This window comes from Hyperoodon ampullatus, assembly GCF_949752795.1.
Source record: "Hyperoodon ampullatus genome assembly, chromosome: 19".
NCBI classification, from domain to species: Eukaryota; Metazoa; Chordata; class Mammalia; order Artiodactyla; family Ziphiidae; genus Hyperoodon; species Hyperoodon ampullatus.
In genome coordinates, this window is record NC_136932.1 from 16,618,120 (window position 1) to 16,633,256 (window position 15,137).

The 15,137-nt window shown below is 51.4% G+C and overlaps 1 protein-coding gene across 2 annotated transcripts in view; it reads left to right on the forward strand.

Annotated features, from left to right (window-relative positions):
• The window catches only part of CYTH1 (cytohesin 1), a gene marked incomplete at its 3' end in the record, with an annotated part of 375,946 nt that extends 362,571 nt beyond the window's left edge, over positions 1-13,375 (forward strand). For both annotated transcript variants that reach the window (XM_079724490.1, XM_079724491.1), the window contains 4 exons: positions 5,126-5,202; positions 8,481-8,552; positions 9,454-9,608; positions 13,297-13,375. In XM_079724490.1, coding sequence (XP_079580616.1) covers positions 5,126-5,202; positions 8,481-8,552; positions 9,454-9,608; positions 13,297-13,375 — 383 coding nt within the window. The remainder of the gene's footprint in view (positions 1-5,125; positions 5,203-8,480; positions 8,553-9,453; positions 9,609-13,296) is intronic.
• Between the last annotated feature and the right edge of the window lie 1,762 nt (positions 13,376-15,137).

Sequence of the window (15,137 nt, forward strand, 5' to 3'; positions counted from 1 at the left end):
GAGGCTCTAAGGAGAGACTTTGGTATGAATTCGTACTGTTCTAACAAGATCGCCTCCAGAAAGGAAGTGAATGCACGGCTAGTGCCCCATGGGACGCACAGAGACTCCTGGGGATAGGCTTGCCCGCATAAATATTGCCTACATGTGTTTGCGCTCCACGTTTTCTCTCTGGGGCAGTTCCCGGAGGACCTGGTCCTTTTCCCTTCCCGGACCCCCGGACCACTGGGAGGGCGGCCAGCTGTGCCCTTCTCTCTACTTCCCATCACGAGTTTGTATCCGGTGCTCCCGCCTCCCCCACCCCGGTGCATCATCACTTCCTTCTGCATCTGGCTCCCCACAGGCAGCGTGCATGGCAAACCCAAGGCCCTGGCTGCAGCGCAATCCACGGCACTCTTACTCATTCTTGGGCGCTGGTTTTTTTTTCCCCCCTCCTTTCCAATACAAATCAGCCACATTAATGATTTTGTTCATTCAGAAAAATTAAAAATTATTCCTCTTCCCTCTGCCAAAAGTGAGCTTGTATTGCTGAGATTTGTGGTCATGCCTTGCCATGAAGGTGACAAAGTAACCAAATGGAAGGTTTTTATGCACATTCATATGCACATGTGATTATTTCATTAACCGTTTCAGAATGCAGAGAGAGCCCCCGGACGTAACGATGTTAATTTTTTGGCCACTGAGAGAGTACTTTCCTCTGTTTTCTTCTGCCTTGGCCTTTTGATGTGTGGGTTCCTGCATTATCAGGAGGTGTCATTAGAATGATCCTCCTCTACCATTTCAGCTCCTGGTCCCAGTGAGGTTAGAAGTCCTTACACTCTATGCCATTATTGACACATCTGGGAAGCACTGAAATGAGATCTTCAATTTCTGACTAGTTCAGATGGCAGTAGGATTTGTATTCCCTTTTAAAAGCATATCCTAAGTCCTCGTGTTTATACATAATGACTTAGTTCATAAATTCTCCTTAAGCACCACCTCACTGGTCGGAGTTTTAAATGTCTCTTGAATTTGTCAACATTTCATGTATCTTTAAGCCAGTAGAATCTTCGAAGTTAAGGCTCTAAAATTACTCACTCCAGAGGTGGCCACTCTGCTCTGCATCTTTATTGCCAAATGGCTAGAGTTAAGAGGAAACCTGCTGGAAAATTTAAAAGTGCATCCAGGTTTGGATTTGCTTCCCCCTCCAGTGAAATTTGTTTAAATGCTAATACTAAGTGTTAGCTTTGACAGCCCAGATAGTAAAATTAGAACAGTACGAAGATTATCTTGGTTCTTACACCAGGATGACATGTAAATTCATGAGGCATCCCATATTTTTTAAAAAGAAAAAAATTTAACTAAATGTGAGACTCGTTTTTAGGTCATTGCATTACTTTTTCCAGACCTCCACCAAACCCTCCTAAACTCTTCACATTGTGTTTTCATTGTAGCACACTTCAAATCACCCCTTCGTATGTGTGTGCCACAGAAGGCAGGCCTTCCAGACGTCTGCAATTGTGTGTATATGTCTGTGTATGCATATAACCATAAGATTGTGTATTCTTGTGTATACACGTATGTACATATGTATTCACAGGCTTGTGTGTGAGCATTTTTACACACACTTTAAAAAGAGGTAGCCATCCGAAGAGAGACATTTAATTTTCCCAAAGTAATCTTCACTGTCTTTGCTCTGGATTCAGGATACACTAATAAACGTCAGCTTGGTGAGAGCTGATTTGTGGCATCTTGGAGGCCAGGATTTTGGTGGTGCCTCAGATCTTGTCTTTACCAGATGGGATGTGGCAGATGAGGCCAGCCCCTCATTCACACGCCGGACAGTGGCATTTGCCCTGTTACTGTCTTTACGTCCCGTCCCCACAGGGCAGACATGAATGACTAATACAGTGCACCTTAAGGTTAAGGAGTCGGGTTTAATTTCTTTGTTTTAATTTTCTTTTCTCCCTCATTTGTATGTTTCCATGGTTTTGGCTCTCCTTTTCCTTGCCCCAAACTCCAGGAGGTATGTAATCCCCTCAACCTGCTCGCTCGCTCTGCGCAGGCCACTGTAATCGCTGCAGCGTTTTCTTATTTTGTTATTTTTGATTATTTTGTTTTAAATCGCTGGTGGTAGTGTTAATGCTGCTTCTAACTTACCGTACAGTCCCTAGGGAACTGGTCAGGATTGGGGGTGCGGAGTGATTTTCATGCTTCCCTTGGAGGGGTAGTGCATAGTGCATCCAACAGCTGGGCACCCAGATGTGGGACAATTTGGACTTTCCTGAGTGCAGTAGTGCAAGAAAACACACTAAGAGTGGATTTGTAAACGCAGACAAAGTATTCACTGAATTGTCTCTCGGAATTATTGGCCAGGCGTATGCTATATTACTGACTCAAATTGACACTCGGGAACTTCAGAGATTTCTGAAGTGGAGGAGAGGAGGAGGAGGAGGTTGTGATTCCCGCAGCCGTGTGCTCACGCACATGTGCCGTGACCAGAGAAGCAAAGTAGGAAAAGAAGTAAATTAGACAACATAGGACATTTGCCTTTGCGTGAAAAAGGGAAATGGTGTTTCTGAAACTCAGAATGAGGCCAGGTAAAGTTAAAAAAGATAAAACCTCCCAATCCCTTCTAGAAGTCCTTCTGTTTAATCTGCTGTGTTTTAGGGGAGGGCATTACAACCTCGGCTCTGTTTTTTATGTTTTGTTTTGTTTTTCTCCCTCCTCTTTTTCAATGAGTCATCGTTCAAACCCCCAAATTGGCCTCGTAGTTATGTCGTTGGTATCTGCTCCCCACTTGCTGATTCAGGGAAGCATGTTTTCTAGATGAGGAAGTCCTCAGGTGTCTGCTTCAGCCTCACTTGAGCAGAGCCTCAAGGGAAAGAACGGCCCCAACAATGACATTTATGAAACGTTTCCGGGCCTTGTCAGGTGGTTCCCACCCAGCTCCGGGGGAGCCAGCGTCTGGCCTTTACATCTACGGGGTAGAGGCCCGCAGGCTGGGAGGTGGTCCTGTGAGTTCCTCAGGGACTGTCCTAGGTGCGCGCATCGGTCTGTCTGCTTGTTTCATGTCTGTTTCCCTTTCAACATGAAATGTGTCCCTGGGACCGCGTGATGCTTCATGGTAGGGGTCTCGCTAATGCAGCAGGTTGTCGGGAAATGAAATAGCCAAGCTTTCATCACCAGGGAGAGGATTTGTCCGGCTTTGCTTTTTGTCCTAGATTTCCTCCCATCTTCTTCCTTGTGACATCTGACCCCTCTTCCACGACCTCCTGAGCCCCAAGTGCCCCCGGGGTGGTCCTGTGAGGGGAGCGCATGGCAGTGGGCATGGGTTGAGGTGTCCTGTGTGCTGAGCCCCGTGTGGGGGTGAAGGCCCAAGAGGCAGGAGAGCTGCTTCCTCGGGTTCTGAAACGGGGAAGGGGGTTTCCTTTTTATAACAAGTCGGCTCCAGTTCTAAGTATATTCCTTGTGTTCTTTCTCCTCCTGATTTATTTCGGTTCTGCCCAGCCTTTCCCATTTCCTCACGCATGTCATATTTCCATCCATGGTTTTCTTGATTCATGCCCTAGGGCCTTAGGGGCCAGAGGCACGTGCTCACAGAAGCCGACAGTTGCTGTGGGCAGAGAGTCGAGTCGGTCTTCGCTTGACAGCGGCAGGGGTGCGGGTGGGGGCATAGCACGTGCTGGCTCAGGACCAAACTCCTTCCGTGAGGTGGTGCCATTGAGACCATTGAGAACCTCAGCAATTCATGATCAGTCGCTTAACCTCTCAGAGTTCGGGCATCCAAGCAGAGCCATGCAAGGGGCCCGAAAGTCCAGTTGTCCTTAAAACTGCTACCAGGACCAACGCTGGACACTTCATTTCCATGACAGGATTTGCGTTGCTCCAGCAGTCGGATCCTTTGAGGAAACCTGGCATGATCTCACAGCCACGTCCTGGCAGCTGGAGATACTCCCTCTAAACCCTGTGCTCAGCTGTTTGTGGTGAGGGGCAAGCAAGGAAGCGTGACTGGGGTCACTAAATCTACACCCCATGGTCCTTGTTCTTTATGAGGATTGGAGAAGTGATGTTCTCTGTAGGTTAAGTCAGCAAAAGAGTGTATCCTGTCCAGGGCAGTAAGAAGTGTTTATGAAATGCTGTGTGTATCTCACCACATGAAGGCCTTTCATATGGTTCATGTTCAGAAAACTTTCCCTGGACCCGGTGTAAGTCGAGGAGAAGAAAGGCTTTGCTCACGGTCAGATTGAGAGCAGGATGTGCCTTCACTCACCGAGGCCATAGTGAAGTTTCCCTTCCTTCGTGTCATCTTGGGATAACTTCATGACCCTGGCGTTTCTTCTTATTGAGAAATATTGAGAAGGACTAAGGGAACCTTCAACAGCTCACAGCCACCCGTGAGAGCTCACTTCGCCTGTGGCCTCCTCCTCCAGTTATTTTTGTTTCAAGATGCCGGTGAGAAGTCCAGAATTGAATAGGGACCTCTGCTTACCAGTGGATTCTTCCCTGATCCAGGGATACTGCTTTGTCCCACCCAGGACTCTGGGGGAATTTAGGACACTGGCCCAGAAACCTAAAAAGCCAGCGTAGAAACGCACTACAGTCAGGAAGGTGGAGTAGAAGGTGAAACCGAAGGAACTTGGGTTCCATGTTCCAGGAAAACTGGATTTGATTGTGAGGGGATTAAAATGTCTTACTTCCTGGTTCCTCCTCCTGTCCTGTTCTGATAAAGCCCTGGGCTGGTGGACCAGCAGTGTAGCATAGCCAGGGGGCTGACCCTCTCCCCTCCTCTTGTGTTCGCCCATTTCCACCGCATCCATAGGCTTCTGCTGACGCTTCTCTGGTCCATCACTGTCCCAGCTCCCTCCCCAGCCCGTGCTCTCATCTGCTGTCCTGATGTCATCTCCAGGGGGCCACCCAACTTGCTTGCTCTGCTTGTACCCACAGACTTTCACGCTGTGAAAGGTGCTTCTGTTTTGGCTCTGTGTCTCGTCACTGATGTAAATCTGCCATGGTCTCAGTGTCTTCCTGGCGCCCTGCCCCCGCATCCTCGTCCTGCACCCTCTCTGGGGGCAGAGCTTCGAGCCCCCCCAGAGCCTGTGCTGGCTGGTTGATTCCTATCCAACACACATCTCTCTTTGCTCTGCAGGTGGCAGGGTAAAGACTTGGAAAAGACGCTGGTTCATTCTGACTGACAACTGCCTTTACTACTTTGAATACACGACGGTGAGCGCCTGCTGGTCAGCTGGGACGGGGGTGGACCAGGCCTTGTGTTTAAACAGCTCTAATGAGACAGGGTTGGAGGACTCAGGGGGTGACAGTCAGATTTGTCCTGCTGCATCTTTGGGGCAGGAGGAGAGTTTATGTGAAGTGGAAGGGCTAAGACGAATCTCAAGAGGGGGGCCCGGGTGTGGTGTGGGGTATCTGGCCACAGGAACCGTAGCTCAGAGCTGACATCCACTTCTCCATTGGGACACCATGCGCCCAGCCAGGAGACAGTGGCAGACAACATCATACACGGCATTAGAAATGTGTTGTAGAGCCTGTTGTAGAGCTGAGCTAGAAAGAATGAACTTGGACCCATGGCCAAGAGAGAGTTTGTGGCCCCATAGAAAGGGAAACGAAGGTAATTGTGATTCTATGGTAGCAGAAATACTGAAGCACTTGATGTAGAAGACACAGCCAAGGGGCAAAACATGTAATAGAGGAAAAGAAAGTGAAACGAAATGGGAGATTACCTAGAGTTTTAAGAAATTGACGTTTACTTAAACTGAAAGTTTTGTTGGTTTTTATTTAGTGGGAATGGAATTACAATACATACAATACTATGAGAATAAAGGTTGTACAGTAAAACCTTTTCCGAAGCTCCCTCTAGGAGCCCCCAGGAGGCCCAGCAGGTTGGTAGCCTCAGGTTGGATCCCGCTCAGACGGGCTCCCCACAGCTGGAGGCCCTTGTTTCTGCCCTGTTCCCTGGTCATCGGAAGAGCAAACCATATACCACTGGCAGCACTGGAATGTGTCTTAAATAAATTAGGGCAGTTGAGATCCTCCTGAGGAAACGAAGGTTTAGAAGTATCCTTTATAATGAAGGCATAGAGCAAGATGGGATGAGAGTCCTGGCAGTGTTTGTGTGAAGCATGGTCGGAGCCAGGATGCAGGTCCACGCCTGGCCCTTCGCAGCTTGGGGGTGAAGCGGGTTTCCACTGTGTTCCACACTGTGGTTCTTCAGCTTGCAGACGTCGTGCGGATGTGGCTTCTCACATGGGGAGTGAGAGTCATGACAGTGTCAGCTCATAATTCAGTCACTCAGCAATTTCCAAGGGAATGCTGACCAGGATTTTGTGTGTTATGGGGGCTAAACTCACACCACGTAAGTTCTGCAACTGGCTTTGCTTTTCTGTTATTAAAATCCTTTCAATTATGAGAGTACTGTATTTCAAATACCCAAAACGGTACAAAGATAGGTTTTTTTTTTCACCCCCCAAAGTACCCCTGTGAACAGCTTGGTAAATTTCTTTCTGTTTTGCCCCTGTCCCCCCGCCCCATGTGTTAACTTTTTTTTCTAGACTGGTGACATCTTTAAAATCTTGTTTAAATCTTTTTCACTGGTCTCTGGGTTAATATGAACCATGTGCGGGGCATCTGAACAGTGCACCCCTAAGTCCCGGGACAGTCTCAGTGGTAATGCAGTGAGATTCTAGAATCTTATGGTTCTTCGTGACGCCGACCATGGTGGCATTACCTGAATTCAGTCTAGCAGCACACCAGCATTTTATCAGGCAGTGGGAGTCCAGAGAAAACGTTTCTGAAGATGCCGAGGGGGGAGCCTCAGGGTTAAGATGGTAGGTGGAGATAACCACACAGAAATGACCTGACAAAGAGGAAAAATCTAGTAGAAAGAAGTGGGGACATAGCAGCCGGATAAGGAAAGGGCAGAACTCATTCACTGCACTTCACAGCGGGCAGCAGGGGCCGCGGCGGCGGCGCAGCCCGGAGCCAGCAGAAGGCCCCTTGCTGCGTGGCCAGGCACAACCAGCCCCAGACCTCCCCGTGCCCAAGTCTGGGAGAAGTAAACCGAGTAGGAATTCTTCCCTCCTCCCCCTTTGGATGGAGGAGTGGTGAGGTCTGCTGCAGGGTAGAAACCGGGGAGACGAGAAAAGTGGAAAAACAGGACTCACTTTCTGCGATATCAGTGAAAGCTCCGGGTGTGTGTTCACGTAAGAAGACTGTCCGTGGGGGGCGTGCGGTGAGCATCAGCTCCAAGAGATGCCGGACACCAGCACCCCAGGGGAGAGTTGGGGCTCGGGGTGTCTGAGGGGGGCGCTCCCTCCACTCGCTTCTCTCCTGAGACTCTGGAAGTGGCCAGAACACCAATAGCTGGCTCTCCAGTAGTTTCAGACTTAAATGAGAACCAAAACTATATATTAAGAATATGACTATGTAATTGTAGAATTATAACTTATTTATTAACACGTAAGTTAAAACTTTAAGGAATGATTAGCTAGGAATGTAATCACTATCCTAGGGGAAAGGCTTGAGACAGTCTTAGAGATTGTGTCTGAAAGACAAGCATTAAAACAATTAAGGGCAAGCGAACAGATGTGGAGGACAGATGAGGATGATCCCAATACCAGAATGACTGGGACCTGCAAATGCAAAGACAAGTTATGAGATTATTTCCCTAAAAAGGAGAAACAAACCTGAATCTGCAAATCGAAAGAGTGCATATGGTATTTTAGGAACATCTGTCCTAGGAAGCTTGGTGCCAAGGCATAGCCCGGTTAAACTGTTGAACTTGGAACAAAGTCTTTGGCCATTGGTTGTCTGGACATCAGGGAGAAGAGGTGAAGGCTGATGGCCCGGCAGGTGTGGTAGTGTCCTTTGCTGAGATGGGAAGCCCTGGAGGAGGGCCAGTGGGGGTGAGGGGACGCAGGGCTCTGTTCTGGACGGGAGTTTAGGTGCTTTTTGGTCCAGGTGGAGTTGTCAGGCAGGCAATGTCTCTTTGAGGATCCTACAGTCTGGAGGCGGGAGGTGAGGCTGGAGATAGTGAGAAGGTAGTGACACACGACACGACTATAGTCCAGGCGTTGTGGGCACAAAACAGGGGCACCTCGGGCGAGACTTGAGCTTCCTGGGGTTGCTGATGCTGGAACTGAGGCTTGAAAGATGAGTAGGTGGGCCAGACAAAGAAGCAGGATAATTTTTGTGTGAAAGGGCCTTACATGTTCCCCACTGGAGGGCCACCCACAGCTCTGGTCACACTCACTCTTTCAGAGCGTCTATGGAAGCTCCTCCTCCGAAGGCTTTTCGGTCTTAGGGATTCATATGTGGTATGTTGACAACACCCACACATTTCTTGACCCTATTCTTGTTTTTAAAGCTGCTCTGTGGACTTCCTGTCGTGGAGGAGTCACAGGAGCTGGGCTGAGTTGCCGTGAGGAAGGTAACAGGACATACGTTCATAAACTGAGCAGTTAGGTCTTCTCTCTCCAATTCTTCTGCAGGATAAGGAGCCCCGTGGAATTATCCCATTAGAGAACCTGAGTATCCGGGAGGTGGAAGACTCCAAAAAACCAGTGAGTATTTTTTGGTGAGATGTTTTGGGGGGACAGAAGGGATGGGCATAGCAGCTGTTTGATCCAGGAAGAAGTTGCAGAGGTTTACAGTTGACCCTTGGACAACAAAGTTGGGGCTGTGTGGGTCCCCTGACACGTGGACTGTTCCCAGTGGTAACTCCTACGGTAGAGTGCCATCTGTGCTTGGCTAAGTCCGCGGGTGCTGAGGCACTGCTGTACGGACGGAGGCCGACTGTCGGTCATACGTGGATTCTTAATTGTGCGGAAGGTCAGCACCCACCCCCCGCCTTACTCAGGGGTCAGCTGTACTTGAGAAAAAACCCGAAAGTACTCATATGATTTAAGTTAGCCTAACTTTTAAAATTATCTTTACAGTTCAAGCCAAAGGTGAGACTAAGTAACCTCTTTCATTCTGTCCATCAGCTTTAGTGTCATTTACTGAATATCACACGAGGTATAGAATTGTGCTTCCTTAAAAGGCAGCATCAAGCTCTCATGATTGGACCACTTATTTTATGATCTTCAGATCACTTATAAATATTTTTCCTCTCTTTTGGAATATCGTATTGCTGGCTTGGCTTTAGAAGGCATTAAGTCACCTGCAGTTCGCTCCCTATTTTCTATGTATTAGGAGTAGAACTAACGTGTATCATCTGCTCGATATCTTTGCTAATAAAACCTATTTATATACAATCTACATTCTCCAGAATTCCACTTCTAGGCTCCTCTTTTCCAAAGGAAAACATATGTTGGCTATATTTTATGAAGGTGAGAATAAAGAAATAAATTAACTTTTTTTTTTTTGGAAATAAAAATTTACTTTTTGGGAAATTAACTTTTTTCTTGGTCAGCAGCTTTCTTAGATCTTTGTCACTCTCTCCCTCTCTTTCTTACTTCTCAGAACTGCTTTGAGCTTTACATCCCCGACAATAAAGACCAAGTGATTAAGGCCTGTAAGACGGAGGCTGACGGGCGAGTGGTGGAGGGGAACCACACGGTGTACCGCATCTCAGCCCCAACACCTGAGGAGAAGGAGGACTGGATCAAGTGCATCAAGTAGGTGGCAGCTGAAGCTGGCGACGCTCCAGCTGTCCCGTGGGTTGCCCATCCCGCCTCTGTGCCCCGTGTGCTGAATCCTTAGCGAGTAGTTTGACTGTGATTCCCCGGTGACTTTTCCCTGGGTGTCTGGATTCTTGACCATTGAGCGTTTTTAAGAGCACGCCTCACATCTAGGTTTCCCAAGTGCAGCTCATGGCCCCAAAGAGGGGACAGGTGGGCAGGCTTATAGGCACAGGTGCCACTGGCCAGACTGGCCTTTTCATGTCTTAGGAAGTGGGTTTCGTCTTCATGGTGGCAGCTCAGCGGGGATTGTAACCGTTCCCTTTTATAATTTCTTAATCCTGTGAGACACTGTTGTCCCATTTACAGATGGGCAGACTGAGGCCCATAGAGGGTAAGTAATGAATGCTTGTCAAAGTCACGTGGCCGTGATCCGGGGTTGCGAGGCAGAGCCTCATACTCCCTGCTGAGCTGTGAGGAAGCGGCGGTTCTGGGGGAAGGGAGGTGTACATGGATCCTTGGGTCCAGGGCTCCTCCCGGCCCTCGCTCCACCTGTTTCACGGTGCTTTATCACGGGGGAGGTGTTCTGCCCCGGCAGCTCCTCCTCCCCACTCCTCCCTGGGGCTTCTGTGAACCCTGTCCCTCCCGCCATCCTACCCGCTGCCCATCACCACACCCGTCTTGCCCCTGGGAGTGCATCCTCGCTCTCCCTGCCAGTGCTGCACCCATCAGACATGGCCCAGCCGTTTCCTTAGGGTGTCCCCATTACTGAGCCTCGAGGCTTCCCCTGGAGACCAGCGAGGCCGCACTGACCGGCGACCAAGGCCCTGCAGGTCCTGCATCGCCCCGAGTGACGGGCCTTCTCCCACCGGGGCCGCAGCCTGCTCCCGAGGGGCTGGGCATGCTCTAGTTTTTGTGGTGTTTTTGGCACCTCTACTAAAACAAGTGTAGTGTTTGGGCCAGGGTTAAATAGTGAATAAACGGCTGAAGGGGGACGAGGTGATGTGAGGGCAAGGAGCAGGTCGTTTATTCCCACAAAAAGAGCCTCTGAAAGTTGTGCGGTTCAGACGGGCGGGACAGGAGAGCACCGGTTCGGAGTCAGGCCAGCCCGGGCCGAGTTCCCGCTCTGACTCTCGGCATCGCCTGCCCTCCTCCCAGAATCCCAGCCTGCTCACCACACAGCAGTGAGAGGCGGGGCTCCCCGAGGACTCCCGGGGACGGTGCCGCTCCCTTCTGGATGATGGCGTTAAGGCACAAGGCTGTTCTGAGGGTGAGACAGATGGCGCAGCGCTGTGCTCAGCATGCCGCCTGGACTCTGGTAGCCCTGGGTGATGACGGCTGTTGGAAGTGTGGTGTCATCAGGGGCCGTCCCACGTGCCGTGGAGCCCATGAGGCACCGCAGCGTTTCTGGTGTCACCACCGATAATGAGGCTCAGGGGTCCTCTGTGCTGGATGCACCCTGAGGTCTGCGTGGAGGAGTAGCGGTGCCTTGGGGACGTGTGGCCATGGAGAGCTCCTTACCCATGTCCCCGTACCCTTTTTTTTTTAACCATATGTTTTTAAAAAAAAAATACTTGACTCTTTAATCCTCTCTGCATGTGGTTTGAAGTAAAGGATGTAACCTTACTTTCTCAAGTGAGTGGCTGATTGTCCTGATACCATTTATTAATCCATTTTGCCCAGTCTGAAGTGCCCTCTTTAGTGTGGACCAACTTCCTGTGTGTGCACGGTGACCGTGTCCCTTGTGTCTCTTGGTCTGTGTGCTGTCCTGCATGATCATTAGGGCATCAGAGCGTGTGTTGACAGGGGATTGTGTGTAGCTCCCCCAACTCATTGTTCTTTCAAAAAGGCTCTGTCTGCAGGTGTACCTTCTGCCTTTCATGTCATTGTACTTCGGTAGCCAGAGAACCCGAGCCCTCCTTACGGTCATGCTTGGAATGGTCCAGTCCCTCCATTGAGGTGGATGCAGAGCCTCCTCAGGGGTGGATCCCGGGGTCTGCCCGGAGCTGGCCTCATCTCCTTGTGGGAGTTGCAGACACTGTTCCAGCTCCAGGGCTCAGCGCCCTTAACCCTACCCAGAGCCCTGGGAAGGTGGGTGCAGCAGGATGGTTGTCCCCAGGTGACACATGAGGACACGGGCACAGGGAGGTGAATTCAGTCGTCCCGAACCACAGACCCGAGCCTTCTGACTCAGGGAGCCATCCTCCTCCACGTGCGGCACTCAGCTCCAGCCGCCCTTGGCTCTGACGCTCTCCCAGTGAAAACATTGGGGCAGAGGCACCAGAGGAGGGACCTGATAGGATGGAAGCTCTTCACGATGTTACTGGAAAGGTTTTGCAGAAGGTCAAGTTGCAGGCACATTTTCTCTCATCAGTGCTCTTCCCAGGAGTTTCCAGCTACCTCGGTCCTGGTGCTCTGGGCACGCGGTCATACAGAATCGTGTGTCTCTGCAGACAGACCTGCAGCGCAGCGACGGTGGCCGCTGAGGGAGAGCTTCTGCTGCCTGGTGTCGTCTCCGCTGTGCCTTCCCAGGGCTGGGGCGGAGTGTCTCCAGGGACCATGTGAGGATGGCCGTGAGAAGGAGCACACGTATGTGCAAGGCCGGGGCAGAGCTTCCAGCCCGAAGCACTTCACTGTGTCCTGGCCCCCCGTCACGTGGACTGGAGATGTCCCGCGGCATCCCTGGGGGCTTGGCCCACCCAGGAAGCGGAGGTGGACTCACCCTAATGCTCTGAAGGTGGAAGCAGGATTCCCTCCCGAGCACTCCGAGCGGTCAGATGCCTGCGTGGCGGGGTCCCTTGGGATGCGTTCTGGGCCGTGTTCGGCTCCTGCCTCCCCCGGAGCTGAGTTGCTGTTTCGCACGGACACATCCTCTCTGTGAACGGGGCCCGGTCAGCCCTCAGGAGCCGTCGTGCACCTGGTTAAGTGCGGTCCACAGTCACGTGGGCTTGTGACTGGCCCAGAAGCTAGTTGGCACCTGGAATACTACTTCTCAGGAAAAGCAAATTAAACTTCAAAACGTGGATCACACCTTGCTTGAAAGTGGAGAATGACAAATACAGAGGGACGGCGGGTGGCTGAGGCCTGCCATCATCACCTGTGCTGGTGTCTCTGGGGCCAGTGCAAGGGCTGCTTGGCCTCCCTCCCCACCAGGCTGTGCACACAGAGCAGGCTGCTGGCCGCTTGCCTGGGCCCTGACTGCCCAGTGATGGGTCTTGGCTGTTGAGCTGGTGCTCTTGGGGACTCAGAAGTTGCTTGGTACAGACGGTGGCCGCCAATCAGATGCACCACGTGCCAGGGGACACACGGGGTTGTGTGGTGGTTACTGCTCCAGACAAATGCCACTGTCATGATGGAACTAAAGCACTGCGCTTGTTTTGCTGCGTTAGAGCACAGCTGTGAGGGCATAGAAGATTCCTAAACTTAAATTGATTACTTGGTTGAAACAGGCAGTAAGCACCCCACAGTGATCTTGTCGCCTGTGCCACGTGTCTCCCTCAAAACTTGTCTTTTACACCACATGTGGACACAGTGAAGGTTGATGCCGTGACATGGCCTTTAAAGGGACGGTCGAGCAGGGAGGGCGTCAGGGGCACGGCTGCTGCTAGGAAGCCCCTGCCTGGGGTAGTGTCTCCTGGTCCTGTTCCTCAGTCTCCTCTGCTTTCTCCCCTTTTCTGTGTTGCAGGGCAGCCATCAGCAGGGACCCTTTCTACGAGATGCTAGCCGCGCGGAAGAAGAAGGTCTCTTCCACGAAAAGACATTGAGTCTGCGCAGCCATCAGGGCTGGTGTGCCCGGCGAGTGAGGCCCGGCGAGTGAGGCCCGGTGCAGCTTCCCTGCCTCCCGTGCAGTGGGAGCGTCTTGCCAGGCATCGTCCTGAGTTCCTAGAGACTAGCTTCAGCTTTTGCTAATTTTTTTAAGTGGGAGAAGGGTAGGCAGTTACCCTTGGAGAAGGGGGCCTGATGCCTTCACGCTTGGGTTTGGAGCCTTTCTGTCTAAAAAGAACAGAGCTCCTGTCGGCCATGCTGCCTCCCCGCCAGTCTCCACTCAACAGGTCTGATAGCAGAGCTCGGAGCCGACCATTTACCTCTCGGTTATTCCCTGGGAAGAAGCCTTCAACCCTGCACCATAAATATGTGTACCCATATCTTATTTTATGTTAAGAAAAAAAGTGGAATGGAAGAGAAGCCACATGCTATAAAGATATATTTTTGTTTTTTAAAGAAAGAGAAAGAGAAGGTAGAGCTGTCCAGGCATTCTGCCTGTCTGCTTTGGGAAGCTTCTCCCTAGAGAAGAAGCTCCCTGGGCCGCCGCTGTGCGTGTCAGCCCAGGCAGGGGCAGGGGCCGGGCGGGCCCCCTCCCCACGCTTCTGGGGCCTCGTCTGGGCGAGGGAGGGGGTGGCGAGGGGGGAGGGGGCCGCGCGGCGAGGACAGACTCGGGGCCTGCAGGGCAGCACCGGCCACTCCAGCTGATGCTTTTCCTTCCAGGTGCCTGGGGAGCACTGCGGGGAGAAGGGAATCCACCCCCCGCCTGCGCTGTTGTTTCTCTTTTCAGGATTCATTCTTGTCGGGCTTTAAAATAGTCAGCATTTTTCCTTGAGCTACATACCTAATAACCAAAACTGTGAGGAAGGTAGTCCCATCAGAGATTCCGGGATAACCTGTTTGTTATTTGGTTTTTCTTCCTCCTGCCCCTGAACTCCATTCCTCGTTTTAGAGGAGGGAGCAGGTCTGACCCGATCACCTTAGGGCTTCAGCCTTTTCTGCCTCCGAACTGGCCTTCACCTGGACTACACCGTGCGTGTCGTGCTGGCCCTTGGAGAGGAGCGGGCCTTCATCTGCACGGCAGGGGCGGGTGGGGGGAGCCGGAGGGGGAGTGGTCGGCCTCCCGCTGGAGTCGGCCTTGCCCTCCTAACGCGTGGCCTGAAGGAGCCGTGGCCGCCGCTCTCCTGCTGTTCTCTCAGGGACTCTCGTCTGGGGCCCGGCGCCCAGTCCAGGCAGAGCAGGGCTGGCTGGGCCATTGCAGCACCAGTGTGACCCTGGCTCCTCTGACACCTTCTGGGCAGGCTCACATCTCTGGAAATAGCTTTTGTAAAGGGGAGTGGTGGGGTCACTTTCTGGGGGTCCCCCCTTCATGTAGGTCCTACCCGGAGTGGCTTCAGGCGTTTTAATGCCAGAGCTCGTGAAGGTGGCAGAAGAGGGTCCAGGCTGGGAACCTGAAATTTCTGGGCGGGAGAACCAGGATGGTGCCAGCCGAGGTCCAGGGGGTCTGGGCCGGTGCTGGAGCCCCTCTGGCTATCCGAGTCCCTGGCCCTGGTTCTCACGAATATTAGACAGAGAGGCACCTTAGACAGAGAGGCACCTGGATCAGTATTAGTCTATTTATCAGAGGTGTAAATAATCCATGTATAGTTTTTCTCCTTTTAGATTATTTTGTATTTGTTTTAAAAAAAAAGTTTTGTCAAAATATAAAGAAATGACTGAAAGTTGTTGACAGGGTTTTTAAAAAAATTATAATTATTCCAATCG